Genomic DNA, 16,887 nt, shown 5'->3' with positions numbered 1-16,887 from the left:
ATGCTAGAACGGCTTTGCTGTTGTTATTACTAACCTATAAAGGTTAGGTTTGTAGTGTGCAGTCCCAGTGACAGAAGCATTAGTTTGCAACCATGATAAAGCAGAGGGGAAATAAAGGAAGAGATCTGCCTTTTCAACTATGCAGTGAGAAAATTGGTTTTGTTTTCTCACTTTGGGCATAATTTCCGTGATGCAGTTCTCAGTGAAACCAAAATAATGACAGAAAAATATAAAAAGGGCCATAGAGCTTTCCTGCTAAATAGATGTTGTGAAGGTTCACTAAATTATGTTTGTTGTATATAGCCTGGAGGACCTTAGCTGTAGTAAATGAACCCTTCAGCAAAAATTCTTCAGCAGGTTTGTCATTCATGTCTCCACTTCACTCTGAGCATCAAAGAAAATTGAATAAAGAGGATGAACTATTTGCTGTTCCTTTTCCACAATACAGATCCTATATAAAGTTCCTGTTAGTTTTTAAATGCTTACTTTTTGGTCAGCTTCAAAGTAAGTTGGTCTTTCTGTCTTTTGTCTTTCTGTTGTCAGGTTGACAGTAGGCTTGATGGTACTTGGGACTCGAGAGAAAAGACCGTGGCCTTCAGCTTTGATTACTGCTACTGGTCAGTTGATCCTGAAGATCCAAAGTATGCATCTCAGGAAATGGTAAGTGATGCTGTTCTTTGTGTCCCTGTTCCCATCGTGGTTTGTCCTTTATAGTCACATCTACAGGAAAAGACTTAGACATAGGATAGATTAAATTTCATTTTCTTTTCTGCCCCCATCTTCTCCTTATTTGTTTGTAATACCACAGTACTCAGTCTTTTTGCCTTAGGTAGGAGCAGCAGGACGGCAATACTCGTGTTCGTCAACTGATGCGCACTTCCATTAGATCTGTCAGTTTTGGTAGTGACTGCTAATTGTGATGATCTGAGTGAGGACTTTAACTTAGCAATGAGAATTGGAAGGTGGGAAGGGGAATCAGATTCTAGAGGTAGAAAGCTCTCAGGTGAAAGTAAAACTGTTGAGGTGATGCTGCTGAAAGGATTAACAGTAGTAAATTTTACATTTACATTACATTTACATTTACATTTACTACTGTTAAATTAACAGTAGTAAATTTTACATTTACATTTACATTTACTACTGTTAAATTAACAGTAGTAAATTTTACATTTACATTACATTTACATTTACTACTGTTAAATTAACAGTAGTAAATTTTACTGTAGTGTATTCTGAGCACTTTTTCTTGCTAAAGCATCAGAAATCTCTTATAACTAATGGAGTATTCTCCTAGTTTGAAGATCCAACGCTTAACTGACTATGAAAGTATGTTGAAGGATTTGGTATTAAAATAGGATACAACTGCAAATTTTTCTTAATAAAGAAGTTATTAAATCTACTACAAATAAATAAATATTATGTGTAGCAAAGCTATCCAAAGATTTCTCTATGCATGCATACAATCACATATGTTGGCATTAAAATAAGTTTTTACGGCTCTTTTTCTTCAGAAATATCTATCTTCATTTTCATCTGTTGTCAGTAAAGTTGTTCCTGAAATTCCAACCAGTATAATTGTGTTGTTTTTCACAGAAAGTATGACGTAAGACTGAGATAGTCGTGTCAAATATCTGTTTCTGGTGGTGATGAGAAAGGATTGTTTTACTTTTGGGAGTCAATATTTGAAAAACTATCAAATTTGGTAATTACCAGAACAATAGATCGAATTTTTGATTGTGCTGTATTTCCTGCTTGATGCAGTAGCACGGAAGAGATTTTCAGAACTTGGGAAGTGTGTGTTTAGTGTTTAAAAAAGAAAGTTGTCCTTGTAAAGTGCTCAGCACTAGATAAACTTCCATTTTAGGGACTACAAATAACAAAGCTTTAAATGTTGAACTGTCGGGGTTTGGGAGTTTCCCATCCCCCACGCCTTTATATTTTTTGCTTATTTGGATTTTATGTTCTTCATGTTTTTTTCTCATAATACACTTAGAAGCATGCTGCTTAGAACTGTTGACAATATGGTTGGCTTTCTAGCTGAAATGGTTTAGCAGATGAAATGTTGATAAGACAGCCTGCCAAGTCAGCTTTATCTCTACTCTGTATGAAAAACTATCAGAAATGCCAAATGGAAAATATAAATATTGGCTACAAAGTGTAATTTTTTGTTCTTGTTATTAAATACAAGTGCATTTGAAAAAATGTAAAACGCAATATAAACAGTGCAGCTCTCTTGCTGGGGGTGAGTAGGTGTTTCAGATGCTGTGGCGAGTCTTGTGTTATCATACAGTACAGTTTCATCCAATAAAAACGCTGAAGGGGAAACACAAACTCACTGGCTATAGAAAATTAAGTAATGGGCCATAGTTTCCTTACTCGTGCCTGATGCTGGCTGAAACAAAGTCCAGTGCTGTTTCATGTAACCATTGGGTTCTTGAACCTCCAACAGACCTCTTCCATGGGTTAAGAAAAGTTTAAAGAGGGACTGGTGCTTTGAAAAGCCTGGAGTAATGAGTGACTTTCTTGTGCTTTTTACCTCTTTTGGTGATTGTAGAACCATGAAAGCATACTTTAAATGTCCTTGAGAAGAGACCTGCTGGAATACTGCAATCTTACCATGCTTTTGTGCATTTGTCTGCCCCCTTACACTGTATGAATGAAGTTTATTGTATTAATTCCATGTTTTGAGTCCTTACTTCAGTGCTGAGCTTGAAGTTTCTAAGTTTCCTTACAGCAACGATACTATCAGCAGCCAAAGGGGGTTTGGTAACATTATCATCCAGTAAAAGCTTTCTTTCATGAGCTGACCTTGGATTACTTTTTCCTTCAAGATGTCCTGCCAACTGTTATCATACCTGATTGGTGTATTGGTTGAGGATGAAAAGTAGATTAAAGTATCTGCCTTCAGGTTAATTTTTGTAGAATGCTGTCTTTTACTAAATGTCACTTTTGGGGTTGGTTTTTTTTTTTTGTTGGCTTGTTTGCTTGTTTTATTATTTTGGGGGTGTGGTTTTTCTGTTGTTGTGGTGGGTTTTGTTGTGTTTTGTTTTATTTTTTCCCTCTGGATGGACATACAAAAATGAAGCCCTAACAGTGTCTTCTATTGTCAAGGACACTGTGACAAGAAAACAATAGTGAAAGGGCTGCAAATCGTAGTGTTTAGGTACAAATATGATTTTAAAGATACAAATCCACTCTCTGAATAATTCTTAGTTTCTTATGGATGTTAACATTGCTCACTTCAGGTTCTGCTCCCCCTTGCATTCCAGATGTGACTATACACGATGCGTTTTATTCCCTACATATTTTGATCATATACTTCACAGGTACTTGTGACAGGCTTAAGTCACACATGTGTAAGTACTTTCAAATGTTTGGATGAAAAGTTCAGATTTATTGTTCTGTTTAAAAAAATTGTGCTTTCGCTGCCACCTGTATTCTACTTCTATTTGCCAAAATGGGAATACATGTTGGCCACCTTGTTTGTTTTTTCCTAATACATTAATGTTAATATTTCTTCTATTGGGTTTTTTTTTTAATATTTAAAAAGATGGGAAGTTATTTTTTCACTTTAATTGGGGAAGAGCAGACCTTGAAATACAGTACACTGAAGAGGAACTGAACCAAATTAGTATAATCTGCAGAGCCCATGTGACAGATGATATGCCTTTACACTTTTTTAAAATTATTTTTTTAAAATAGCACTAAAACTGGAAGTGCTTTTCCCTTCAAAAACTTGGCACAGAGTCAAAAATACAAATTATTTTAAAGAAGTGTTGTTGTCTACATATTGTTTAGGGCTGAATTAAAAAAATAATTCTCTCCACAATATGTACAAGCTTTCTTGATTGGCATTACGTAAATAATGTAAGCCTCCTATCTCTGAAAAGAGGAAAGTTTGCTAAATTAAAAACAAACCTGATTTTTGACTACTGAAAGGAGAACCTATCACTGTTGATGGCCTGGGAAATAGGCTTTTAGCAGAGATAACTTGCTGGATAGAGGTTGGTTTTGGAAGATGATTTCAGGTACAAGTGGATAGTCTTTGACTGTTATTCAAGATTATCCTCTCATTTAAAACATTTGAGGAACTAGAAATGAGCCAGAGATCTGTTTTCTTTATTTCTCTCCTAACCATGGTGAAATATGAAGCTATGCAGTGGTTCTAATGATGATCCAATAACTTACAAGCTTAATTTAGAAGTTTAATAGTAGTGGTCTGAATTCTTATTCTTCCTTTAGAAGTTATAGAAATTCTTTACACAATGTGTAAACCCCACACAATGTGGGTGTTTTTTTGTTTGGGTGGTGGTTTGTTGGTTTGTTTTTTTTTTTTAAATAGTTCAGCTATGCAAGTGTTATGGTCAATTTTCAGATAAGTTGAATGCCACATTTTACAATGTGACCTCTGTTTTTCAGGTGGCCAGTTTGAGATACTTGGGCCTGTTGCTTTTGTTTTCTCACTGAGCAGTTGAATTTGTATTAAGCTGAGGTTTTCATCTGCTTTCACAGATGAAGTCTGCTTTCACAGGGGAGTCTACCATCTATTTTTAAAGACAATTTTATTTTTCTAAGTGGATTTGTTGGTACATAAACAGAATAGAGGAATAAAGAAATACCCTAAGAGAAGAGTCACTGGCTAAATCAAGCAGAGCTACCAGCCACTAAAGGAAGGAGAGGAAACAGATGTGCTAAATCCTTCTAAATATGGAGACATGAACCAGGCACTAGGGCTATATGGCAGAAAGAAAGAAACTGTGTATCAAAAAATTATGTGGGACCAGAGAAAGAACAGGTAACATAAATATTAATTCAGGACAGGAACAGAACATTTGATGGGCAAAACATGAAACAAGAAACAAAAGGAAATTCTAAAAGATTGTAGGCATTTAAGAGAAAAAGGTCATGCATGTTTTTTTCATCTTAACTCTACAGTTTGTTACATGCATTTTCCATGGATATAAATGAGGGAAGAGTTTTCCAAACCGTCACTGTCAAGATAGTTATACTCTTTAAAAAAAAAAAACCCCAAACAAACAAAAATATCCTAACCCAAAAGAGAAAACCAAAACCAACCAACCAACCAAACCCACAAGAAATTGTAATACTTCTGGTGATGTTCCTTTTCCTGCCATTTTTGAGACAAACTGTTCATTTTCCTCTATGCTGTGTTGCTGCAGAAGTAGTTTAGTCTTGCAGAGGGAGAATGCTGAATGTCCGCACCTGGGCTTTACCGCTTGCATACCATGGAGTAGTTTCACCATGTCTCCCTGCATTCTTGTTTTAAGGATTTTTTTGGGACGTGAGTTTGGTACTACACAAACCCTTCTTTAGTAAAGGGGGGGGACATTTTGTGTAAAAGTGATTATTGCTCCTCCCGCCCTGTTTTTCCACGGATGCCTTCAGGAAGCTGTGTGTAGTTCAGGTTGTTTTCCAAAGACAGTGTTGGAAATCCATCACTCTTTGGCCATTATGTGACTATGGGATTATCCTTTAATAGAGATTCATGGTATATTTCCATTTTGCAATGAAAATAACACATGATAATGATACTGTAATGATATTGAGGGTTATAATTTTTATTCTTATAGGCAAATTCAGGCTTGCTGATTCATTGTGATGGTTGAATATGATAGTTAATATGTATGTGCTTTGAGAACTTTATAATTGTCCCACAAACAAACATCTAAATTTAAGCTTATTTAAATTTAAATTTTTGTCTGACCGGGAACAGTCTGTTTCAATCTTTTGCATTTCCTTTGTAAAACCTAAAATAGCTATTAATGAATCTTTCCTCAAGTCTATTTTACCTCCACCAAGCAAAGGAAAATGTTTAGAACAGTTGCAAAACTTAAGCAAATGCCCATTTAAACCCTAAAAGAAAAAAACCAACTTCAGCTTGGTTTCATGCCAGCACAGTTAAACAAAATCTTAAGCGTATTCTGCACAAGAGTATTCTTAAGGCTACAGGAACATATGCAAGCATTAAGTATTCTTGTAGCTGGCTGTTATAGCTTCAGTCTTCAGCTTCCCTCCAGCCATCCTACCCATCCGGTCATTGTGCATGCACAGTAACCGCGGTGGGCAGACTGACCCACAGGATGTACAAGCAGGTATTTAGACACAGCAGTTGCCATAGATCGCTGATGTGCAGCAATCTGTTCCTTTTGATAAGAGGAATACATCCCATGACTAATAGGCTTTGAATGGTAGAGAGACTGAAATCCAGAGAAGTGCTTAAGTGCTCAACTTGCACTGATTTCAGTGGGATCCAAATCACTGATTGGGTTTTCTTGAAACAACTTTTGTGGATCTCAAGCTTAGTTTTTGTACCTCAGTGCATCAGTAAAGTGGAGATTATAATGTTTATAAGGGAAATCATTATTTACACTTGAGATTTTTTACCTCAGGCTTTCAAAACAATGAAATAAATTCTATTCATATTGGTCAAGGAATTTCACGCTTCTGGGCTTGACTTGATAAGGGTTTTATTTTGGTTTGGTATAGTGTATTAGGTTTATGCAGGTATGAATATTCCTTCAGTGTCTTCCTGAATATTATAGTTTCCAGTAATGCTGTGATTCTCGTTGGACCTTCTAAGATGCAATCAGAAAAACACTCGACCAAAAAGGCACTGACCAAAGAGAAGGATGACTCTCTATGAGGTAAATGTAAGAAATATGAGAGTTCACAGAGGTTTAAGCTTTCATATGGATTTCCCTGGATGTGGAAGTTGCACTGTGATGTGTCACATGTGAAAAACATTATCTTAATGAATCAGGATGGTTTTACAGTGAGAAAGCAGTAAGGGTATGAAAATAAAGCTTACTGCAAATGTCAGTAACTGCTCCTAATTTCTTGCCCTTCTCATGCCTTCACCTTGCCCCATTCATCAGCACTGGCTTACTAATGTAAGGGAAAGAATAACTGTGATTGTTTTTCTGGTGCACTTCCACTGTGCATTTGAACCACTGAGGGTTTTACAAGACTGTTCGAAAGCAAGACAGTGAGTTATACTGAAGGTTGTTTATTTCTAAACTTTATATAGCAAGTGACACAGGTTCTCTTTGCCTGTCTGTCCATTGCAAATGTGTGCTAGGAAGAACTCCTTTCCATTCAAACATGTTATCAAATTATTTCTCTCTTTGTTTAGAAATATATTAATTGGGAAGGTTGGGCTTTATTCTGTACTCTGAAGGCAGAAATGGGGGTTACTGATGGCTCATGTGAGTGAACACACTTGATACCTATAAACAGATTTTTCCCATTTCTTATATGTTTTAAAAGTACCGTGATTGCTTTTCATCACATTTGACTTCCCAGCATAGTTGAGGTTTATGCTACTTCCAGCTAAGAAAAGTAGTTGGGGAAAGGGGCAGATGGGCAGGTGATTTTCTTACCTCCCTGTCAGAGTGTAGCTGAAAAGCAAATAGAAGAAGGAACAGATACGTTTGTTTTAATATGCAAGAAGTTGTTTTAATATGGCTCTAGGTTTTTTGTTTTGTTTTCGGAGGGGTTTGTTTGCTTGTTTTACATGTTAATTGAAAAAGTTTAGAAAAGTTACGCAACAATAGCGTTCGGAAGCAAAACGTTGCAACATACTTTTCAGCCCTTCATCAGACTAGGTCACTGTACTTGCTCTTCATTTTTATTTTTTAAAAAAAATGCAAACGTAGGCACTCATCTGAAGAACTTTAACTGAGAGACCTTTCCTTTCTAAGCTGAGTTTGTGACACTTATGTGTCTCCATAAATTCCCTGTGAGATTCAAGTTTTTGTCTTGTGAATTCTCAAGACAAATTCAAAATCTGTTGTTTAGCACATGCGCTTAATTCTAAAAATTATAATATAGTAAAGCTCTAATTAAAATATCTTGAAAAAATCCTTCAATTTGTTCTTTCTCTCTCTTACCCACCCCGCCCCCTTGTCTTGGTGTAAAAAGAAGGGAGAGAGAGAAAGAGGCGGTTGCTGTGGGTGTAAATGGTATTTTCGCATGAAATATTTGAAAAGCAGTAAGCATTCCATCCACAACATTTTTTTTTTTTCTCCAACCCAGATGAGACAGAAGTGAAACGGAGAGCATGCTATAAGAAAAAGGCTTTTGTGCAATAATTGGATCAGTGTATAATGGATTATGATGGAGGGAGGGAAACCACCATGAGTGCCTGTTATATATCTTCTGCCAGCAACACAGCTGCTGGGTTCAGTTCATGATCGAATAATGTCATTCTTTCTGGCTACACCAAGATTTCTTTGCAGAAAACTTATCTGGGAATTATAGTGAATAATTGTAAACTTAAAAGCAGGCTTTATTGGAAGACAAAAAAGAATCAAGTTGATTTTCAGTTTACCATGCATAATATTAAAAACACTATTTTGAGGAGACAAAAATTTACTTTAAATAATGGAGGCATTGAGTTAATTGAAAGAAATAATTATGTAGTCATATACCTTCATATGCAACTATAATGCAAATACATTTCGAATATGAAGCCTAAACAGGAGTAAACAAAGAATTAAGCTGAATATTGGTAACAAATTGAGGGAAGTCAATAACCTGTTTCACAAACAATGAAATGAGACGTTTTCTGCCTGTTTAATCTGCTAGTGCTCATACATGTTCATTCTGTTCCCTGATAGACACTGACCATTGCTTACTAGATAAACAGAGCACAGCCTTTACAATAGGCAGGCAGTATAATTTGCTAAATAATATTGAAAGAATCTGTAAGTGCATTCAGCAACTTAGAAGTAAAAAAGAATAACAAGTTCTTTGGGTTATTGGTTGTCATGCATGTTGCAGTGAACCTGCACGTTCCCAATCTGTGTTACTTCTATAAACCTTGTGATTTTTTTTTTTTTTTTGTGTCTTACAAGTGAAAACAAAAACTTGGTACTGGTGACCTGTAAACTTTCTGAAGTAACTTCACTGTATATAGTTATTTGGAAGGATGGTTATTTTTTTAAAATTAAATTCTAGAGATGGAGATGTCATTTTTAGAGAAGTGTTGTATAGATAAGCTGTATGCCGATGTTGATTGTTCGTTCTTACTTTCAGATGAACATTCACAGTTTAAATTCCTCCGTGTAATCACACCACAGTCTTTCCTCCATGCTCATGAAGTAGTGATATATTTTTCTTCTTTTAATCTCATATGATGACCATACCCTACTCTTTCGGCTTTGCAGACAAGTTCCCTTGTTCATCTGCAAGTATTTCTACAGTGTGGCTGGACACAGAATGGAAGGTCATATTCATGGTGCTTCCAGGGTAGCAGATTGAGTCAGAATTAGTTTTTAACCTGGAGTAGTTTTTCTCCACTCTTAGCCATGTTGTATGAATGACTTCAGTTAGACTGGCCTTTTGGGAACTGAAATTACTTAAAAAATAGTCTGAACACCAGCTAAGTCTCCAAGATCATATTGGTCTGCGAGTTCTGTAGTCACTGGTTGGGAGGATACTGGTAGACTTTTAGTAGGAGACTGGGCCAGGTTTGGAGATTTTATTTTATGGGTTTGGGTTTGTTTTGTTTTTTGTCTTAGAAGGCAGCTGGCTCATGAAAGATTCTGTTGGGCAGGGCAGTGCTAGCATTGATTAGTGAGATATGTTTATTGCAGCAGCTGTGACCAAGTTCAACACAGCCATTTTGTTTATTTCTGAAAATGTGCTGTGTTTTTGATGTGGTGCAGCCATGAGACTGGACTTGCATGACTAAGTAGCTAAAGCCTGAAAAACCTAAATAATATGTATGTGTCCTGTATGACTGTTTATTAAAGTGTTTGGTATAAACACCAATTGTTCCTTCATACTATAGCAAAACCGGCCCTTCCCTTTTTTATAGATTTGTGCTTGCTTTATTTATTTATCTTCACTCATAGCTAACTTTTATATTTTTTTCTGTTAACTAAGATGATATGCCTCAGAGAGATGTGTGTGTGGCCTTGAACACAAAATGAATGAATCATCCTTTTGGCTGGATCTGAGCACCTGCTTGTTGACTCCTAATTCTGTTTTGTTTTTAATCAACAAAAAGCCTGCCCTTGAAAGCTCATATGTAAAAAGTAAAATTAACATCTCTGTTCAGTTGTGGCTTTTCTGACAAAGTAGATTCTGTTGGCAGTGCTCCTAAATTGCATAAGAAAGAGTGAAGATTAATAAAATTAATTCAGTCTAGAAACATTTACTGTAGCCTCGGCACATCAAAATCAAAATTCTGAATGTCAGTTTAGGGCTCCTTACCCCTAGATGTACATGCTATTAGGGATAGGTTCTCACTCTTCATAACTTCAGTGTTACAATGTCAGGATATTCTCGGCTGAAGCAGCGGTGGTGATGCTTTGTATCTTAGATTGGCAAATGTATTTTGAAGTATGTCTTACTAGGCTATATCACTGTCAAGTGAAATAGTTCTTTAATAAGTTTTGGAAAGGACTATTTGAATCAATGCTTGCTGGATAAGTTATGTTCCTGAGATGCTGAATGGCAATGAATGTTTTCCTGGTATTTTTTTTGTGCCTGTAAGGATCGACTTGCTTTCAAATCACATCTATTAATTTTTAAGATAGGGCGCAACTTCTGCTCTACTGCTATTGCGTTTCCCATTCTGCATTTTCAGACATCCCTCTCCTCCACACACATACGTATTTAAGAGTGTATAAGTCAATTGTATCATCAATACTGTGTGCTGTTACAGTATGCTTGGCAGATTTTGTTATGAGGAAGAGTCTCTAAAGAGTATGTGTGTCATCCCATGTGACAGACTTAAATATAAAGCATCAGGTCTGAAATATGAATCTAAGGAACTGTGAGGATCCAGCCCAGAATTACTTAATTTGGCCTACCTAATTTTCTTTATAACTCTAAAAAATTTTATTATTATTTTGAAGACAAAGGTGAGTAGCTTGTCATCAGTGAGTAAGGAAAGACTTCTCTAGTTAGCACTGGAGAAGCAGAGACAGAAAATTGCAGGGGATTATTTATTCAATTTAAAGTAGGCGTACTTTCAGGGAGGTTATATTTGTACTTCATATGTGGTTTTGAAAAAGAACTGTGCACATCTAGGATTTTGTTTCATTTGGAATATCACCAAAAAGAAGAGAAGCTCAAATTGCTGTTGCAAGACCACTTTATGCCTTTTGTCTTGGTAGCTTAAGTTTTCCAAGACCATAAACGCTTTGCAAGTTTTGTCCAGATCTGTAATTTTAGTAAAAGATCTTTCAGGGTATGTTTAAATTGGGCTTTCAGCAAAGCAACATGCAGGGAAATAACTGATCCCTTTGAAGGAGAACAGAACAGGAGGCATGTCTTATCCTGTGTTAAGTTTTGCTGAGTGTGTTCTGTTATCACAGCAGAAAATGGATTTGAGCAACTGCTCATAGGGTTAGGAATAATCTTTTCTTGTTTTTGCTAGAACAACAATGGTGAAATCTTCATGGGTAAACTTTTTGTTACCTTCATTGTGGAAGAATGAGGTTTCCTGATGGACTTTAAAAGCCAAAAATCTCTTGGAGCAATGATTCCCAGTCTCTTGAAGCAAGCCCTATCAGAGCTGTCTATGACCTTCACAGTAAAGACCGCAGTAATCATTTTGCCACATCACCAATAAATGCAACCTGAGCACTTGGAAGTATGATCAAAAGAGCTTATTTATATAGTGCCCTGAGAGCAGGTACCCCTTTGGGACAGGGGAGGTGCATCTACAAATTACATCTGCAGAAAAGTGCTCCTTTAGCTGTTGGCATTGTGACCCCCATGCTTGGGCTTGGTTCACTTGGGCTTTGGACTTCTGCACTCTCTCTCACAGATCATCTCCAGGACCTTCTTGTACATGTGCAATGTTACTGCTGATGGTGATAGTGGGTAACCCATGTTACTTGCATCACACATGTCATGTATGAAGTCGTCATGCTGCCCTAATAGGTGACACTGCTCTAAGGCCATTTTCTTTGCCAGTCTGTCTTAATGACTGAAAGTAACAGTGATAGTAGTTAATGAATATCTAATATATAGTTTTTTAAATTGCTGCATGTTGTAACCTGTTTCCTAACAGAAAGCAAGTTCTGCTTTGAAATGCATGAGTTTCTGAACTCACTGACCTTTTCATTAGCTAAACAAAATGTGGAGCCCTCTTGCTTTTATCTTTTATCTTTTTTTGTGTGTGTGTTTTTCCTTTTGATTTTTGTTAGAGCCCAGAGCATTTCTCATAGCTTCTTTAAAATAGGAAGAAAAGGTAGAATCATGTTAGAGATGCAGAGAGAGAGTGTATATGAATTTATCATTGAAGCAGTGAGTTTTTCTCATACTCCGGCACCTACTTTTAAATTTCAATCAAGTGAAAGGGTTTGGTGCAGATAGTTAGCATTTTAAAGCCAAAAATCATCTTACTTCTGTAACAGTTGGAAAATGTTCTAGTCTGCAGTCTGAGTGCTGTTACTTGTTCCATTTTAATTTTTGTGACAGCTAACATTGTTATGTCTCTTAGTTGTTTTTAATGTGTCTTATAACTCTAAACCAAGAAATTGACACTGAATTTTCGACTCATGTTCAGAAAATGAGCTACCTTCTTGATTCCTATATATGGAAAATGAGATAATTTAAAGCCTGGGCTTAAGTAGCTTTTTATATTTTTAACTTAAACTTGAATTCAGCAGAAACTCAAAAGAATTGTCAATGCCTTAAAGATACATTTAGTCTGAAAACACAAATATTTCAGAGGATTGTAGAAATTTGCTTCCAGCTCTTCACGTTGTCTTCCTTTACATCATTTCTGTGTGTTTGAGTCTGCTTGGTACAGCACAATGCTTTTATTGTCTCACATCCTACTGTATGTAATTTGCACAAATTTATTGCTTATTACGGTATGTCGGTTTGTGAATAGCAAGTCCAGCAGTGCCTCCTTCCTGGTTGGCACATCTAACATTTGTATCAGGAAACAGTCCTCTACGTATTCCAGGAACTTGGTGGATGACATGCCAGCTGCTGTATTGTTCTTCCAGCAGATATCTGGGTAGTTGAAGTCACCCATCAGGACCTGGTTCTGTTGGCCGGAATCTTGTTTTAATGCCCCAAATATCGCTTCGTTGGCTTCATCATCATGGTTAGGAGGTCGGTAGCAGATGCCCACTGTGAGGTCCTGCTTGGAGACGAACCCTTTGACTTTAACCCAGAGGCATTCGATAGAACAGTCGCAGTCACCATAGTTGACTTTGATACATTCAAGGTGTTCCTTGATGAAGAGTGCAACTCCTCTACCTCTTCTACCCTGCCTGTCCTTACAAAAGAGCCTGTAACCGTCCATTGCGATGCCCCAGCCAATTGAGTTGTCCCACCATGTTTCAGTTACTCCTATGATGTCGTACCCTTCTGAGTGGGCACGGAGCTCCAGCTCCTCCTGTTTGTTACCTAGGCTGCGTGCATTTGTGTACATACACTTGAGGTGATTACTCTTTTGTTTCACCTCTTGGGAGACAGCCAAGGAACCTTTGTCACCACACTGCTTGGCCTGACTTACTCCCCCGTTGGATGTGCTGATGTGAGCATTTTTCCCATGGATCCCACCCCCCAAGTCCTTCAGTTTAAAGCCCACCTCACCAAGTCATCCAGCCTACTGCTGAAGATTCCCTCACCCATGTTAGACAGGTGGATTCCATCCCTCCCTAGCATGTTGCCGTCATTGAAGAACTCCCCATTGTCATAAAAGCCAAACCCCTCACGGTGGCACCAACCATGTAGCCAGGAGTTGATTTACATTATGCGCCTGTTTCTGGCTGCTCCCTTCCCTCGAACTGGCAAAATGGAAGAGAAGATCACTTGGACGCCAATGCTTTTCACTTGCTCCCCCAGGGCTCGAAAATCTTCCTTGATTTTACCCAGGTTGCGGCTCTCAGTGTCGTTCATGCCTACATGAAATAGTAATAGCGGATAGCAGTCTGTTTTCCTGATGAGTTGTGGCACCCTCTCAGCAACACCTCGGACCTTGGCTCCTGGGAGGCAGCACACCTCTCGTGACTCCCTGTCAGGTCAGCAGATGGGTGCCTCAGTACCCTTCAACAGAGAGTCACCCACCACGAGCACTCGTCGTTTCTTTTTATGATGTCCACTGTGTGTTGCTGGTACAGTTTCCCCTTGCAGGGGACTTTGCAGACCTTGCTCATGGGTGTCCTCAGTTGTTAAGGTTTCATATCTGTTTCTGATTGTGATGGTGGTTTAGCCCCAGTGAGCAACCCAGCCCCACGCAGCCGCTCGCTCACTCCCCCCTGGTGGGACGGGGGAGAGAATCAGAAGAGTAAAAGTGAGGTAATTCATGGTTTGAGATAAAGACAGTTTAACAGGTAAAGCAAAACAAGGAATTCATTCACCACTTCCCATGGGCAGGCAGGAGCTCAGCCATCTCCAGGAAAGCAGGGCTCCATCACGCATAATGGTTACTTGGGAAGACAAGCGCCATCACTCCCAATATCGCCCCTTCCTTCTTCTTGTATTGTTGTATTGGATGGTATGGGACCTGGGCATGGAGTAAATGGTATGGAATAAGGGGTTGAGAATGTGCTGGTTTTGGCCAAGAAGGGGTTAATTCTCTTCTCTGTAGTGCCTGTGGTGGTCAGGGACCTTTCCAGCTTCCCATGCTCTGCCACATGGGCAGGAGGCTGGGAGGGGTGGGGCCATGGCTGGGGCAGGTGAGCCCGACTGGCCAATGGGATGTTCATTCCATACCATGTGATGCCATGACCAGTATATTATAGGGGGCAGCTGTGGCTTGGGGACTGGTGGCATCCAGTTGGCAGGGGGTGAGCGGCTGTGTCACATGTGGTTTGTTTTGGTGGTTCATTCCCATTCCCCTTCCCCTCCTCCCCGCCCCGGGTTTTGCGCCTCTCATTGTTTTCCTTTCCATTGCATTTTTGTTGTTATTGTTTTATTTTAATTATTAAACTGTTCTTATCTCAACTCATGAGCTTTACCCTTGTGATTCTCTCCCCCGTCCCACTGGTGGGGGAGTGAGCGAGCAGCTGTGTGGGGCTGAGTTGCCGGCTAAACCACAACAGGCAGCATGAGATATACACCTTTATTTTGAGAAATAATCTGCATAAGAGCTGGAGGATGTTTTCAATAGAATGGGCTGAAATATTTTCATGTAAGGTGTTTTCCTGTGGAGTTTAAAATGGTATAAACTTGCTTAAAACTTGGGGCATACAAAAAGCTATATATGCTACACTTGCTGAACGACTATCCAATAATTATGCAGTTTTTTATATTGCTTTTTTCAAATAAAAATTAATAATTTTTTTCTGGGCTTTTAAATGGGAAGACCTGTATTATTGATTTGCAAGAATTGTACATGCAATATAATAAAAATGAAGATGGCAATTAGTGAGTAAGGAAGCATCTTGAAATAATGACATGATTACTAAAATTTAAAATAGTGACTTGAAATAATGTAATTTTAAATTATTTTCCATAATCTTAACTATTTTGTTCTGCTGTTACATACCTTAGAATAAAAGCATGTTTAACAGAAGATAACTTATAAAAATTAAGAAAAGGACTCAGGAAGAGAAATTATTTAGTAAGGGAAATCTAGAGGAAACAATAGACCTAGAATAATATAAAAAAAAGAATATGCTTTAAAAATCCTTTTCAAGTTAGGCTTTGACTTACTAAAAATGGTTGAGGGACTAATAAAGAATGAAATGTTACATGTAAAATGCTCTAATTTGTACAGAGTGCTGTGCAACTCTGACACGTTTGTGCAGCAGCTTTGATCAAAGCTGGCAGCCATGTTGTAAAACAAAGATATTGCAGGTTCTGGGGTTTGTGGTTTGGTTGGTTTTGTTGTTTGGTTTTGTGGGGATTGATTTGGTTGGTTGGTTGGGTTTTTTGAGGGGAGCAGACTACAGATCTTGAATGTAAGAAACACCCTATGTTTCTGCTGTAAGTAATGACACTGGAAAGAGAGAAGCCTGAGCTGAATTCCCTTGGACCATAGATGGTCGTCTTAAACAGCACGGCTGTCTGAAAATCACCAAGCAACTTGGCATATGGTCATTATAGTTGATACTCTTTTGAAACAGAAACAATATTCTCTAATAACGGAATTTCTAGTTGGGTCAATGATGCAATTCTCTATCTGAAAGATAAAATAGTGGAAATAGGAATATAGATGGCTAAGCTGTCATATTCCAGTACGTCCTCAGGTTGTGTGTGAACCTGTCTTTTTCTGAAGCAGTTTATCATAGTAAGAGAGCTGTATTTAAAAAGAGTTAAGGGACACGTATTTAAAGTGTGTTTTTGTAGAAGGCTGGATAGTTACTTAAACCTGACGTAAGTACACAAATGTCTTGTATTTCAATCCTTTTTAAATCACTTATTTTGAACTTCCAGTTCTCTGCCCATTGCTTGCCCATTTCAATGTGCTGCATAGCACAAAATTTTAATTTGTGAAGAAATAAAATTTAATGCACCTTCAACTTGGAAAAACTTTAAATGCTGATGAAATTACTTCCTGCTCATTTTAAAATGAAAAAAAAAAACCCTCTTCATGTAGTTTATTAGTAATGAGTAAAATTATGCTGTTTTTCTTAGATAATTAAATGTGTTCCTCTGAATATTTTTAGGGTTGGTTTGGGTTTTATTTTTGTTGACTGGGGTTTTTTTGTTGGTTTTGGGCTGGTGTTTTTTTCTGTTGCCTTTTTTTTTTGTCCCAGAAAGCATCATGTCTGAAAGGGAAACTCCAGTATTCACAGGAAATGTCTTGTCATAATATTATGAAGTTTTTTTGATAGTCTGCCAAAGGGTCTTTGTGCATCTTGGTAATAGCAAAGATTTGCTTTATAACTGGGCTTGTAAAGTGCAGAAATGTGACATTAATTGGGACATAGGAATTCTGTGGTT

General features: G+C 37.7%; 1 protein-coding gene across 1 annotated transcript in view; it reads left to right on the top strand.

The window, feature by feature from the left end:
• Positions 1–16,887, top strand: part of STARD9 (StAR related lipid transfer domain containing 9) — a 119,359-nt gene that overhangs the window by 18,089 nt on the left and 84,383 nt on the right. The window contains 1 exon segment of the mRNA XM_064462435.1: positions 544–660. Within this exon segment, the coding sequence (XP_064318505.1) occupies positions 544–660 (117 nt within the window).

The sequence above is a fragment of the Phalacrocorax carbo genome, chromosome 10 (genome assembly GCF_963921805.1).
Source record: "Phalacrocorax carbo chromosome 10, bPhaCar2.1, whole genome shotgun sequence".
NCBI classification, from domain to species: Eukaryota; Metazoa; Chordata; class Aves; order Suliformes; family Phalacrocoracidae; genus Phalacrocorax; species Phalacrocorax carbo.
This window is presented reverse-complemented; position numbering and strand designations above follow the sequence as displayed.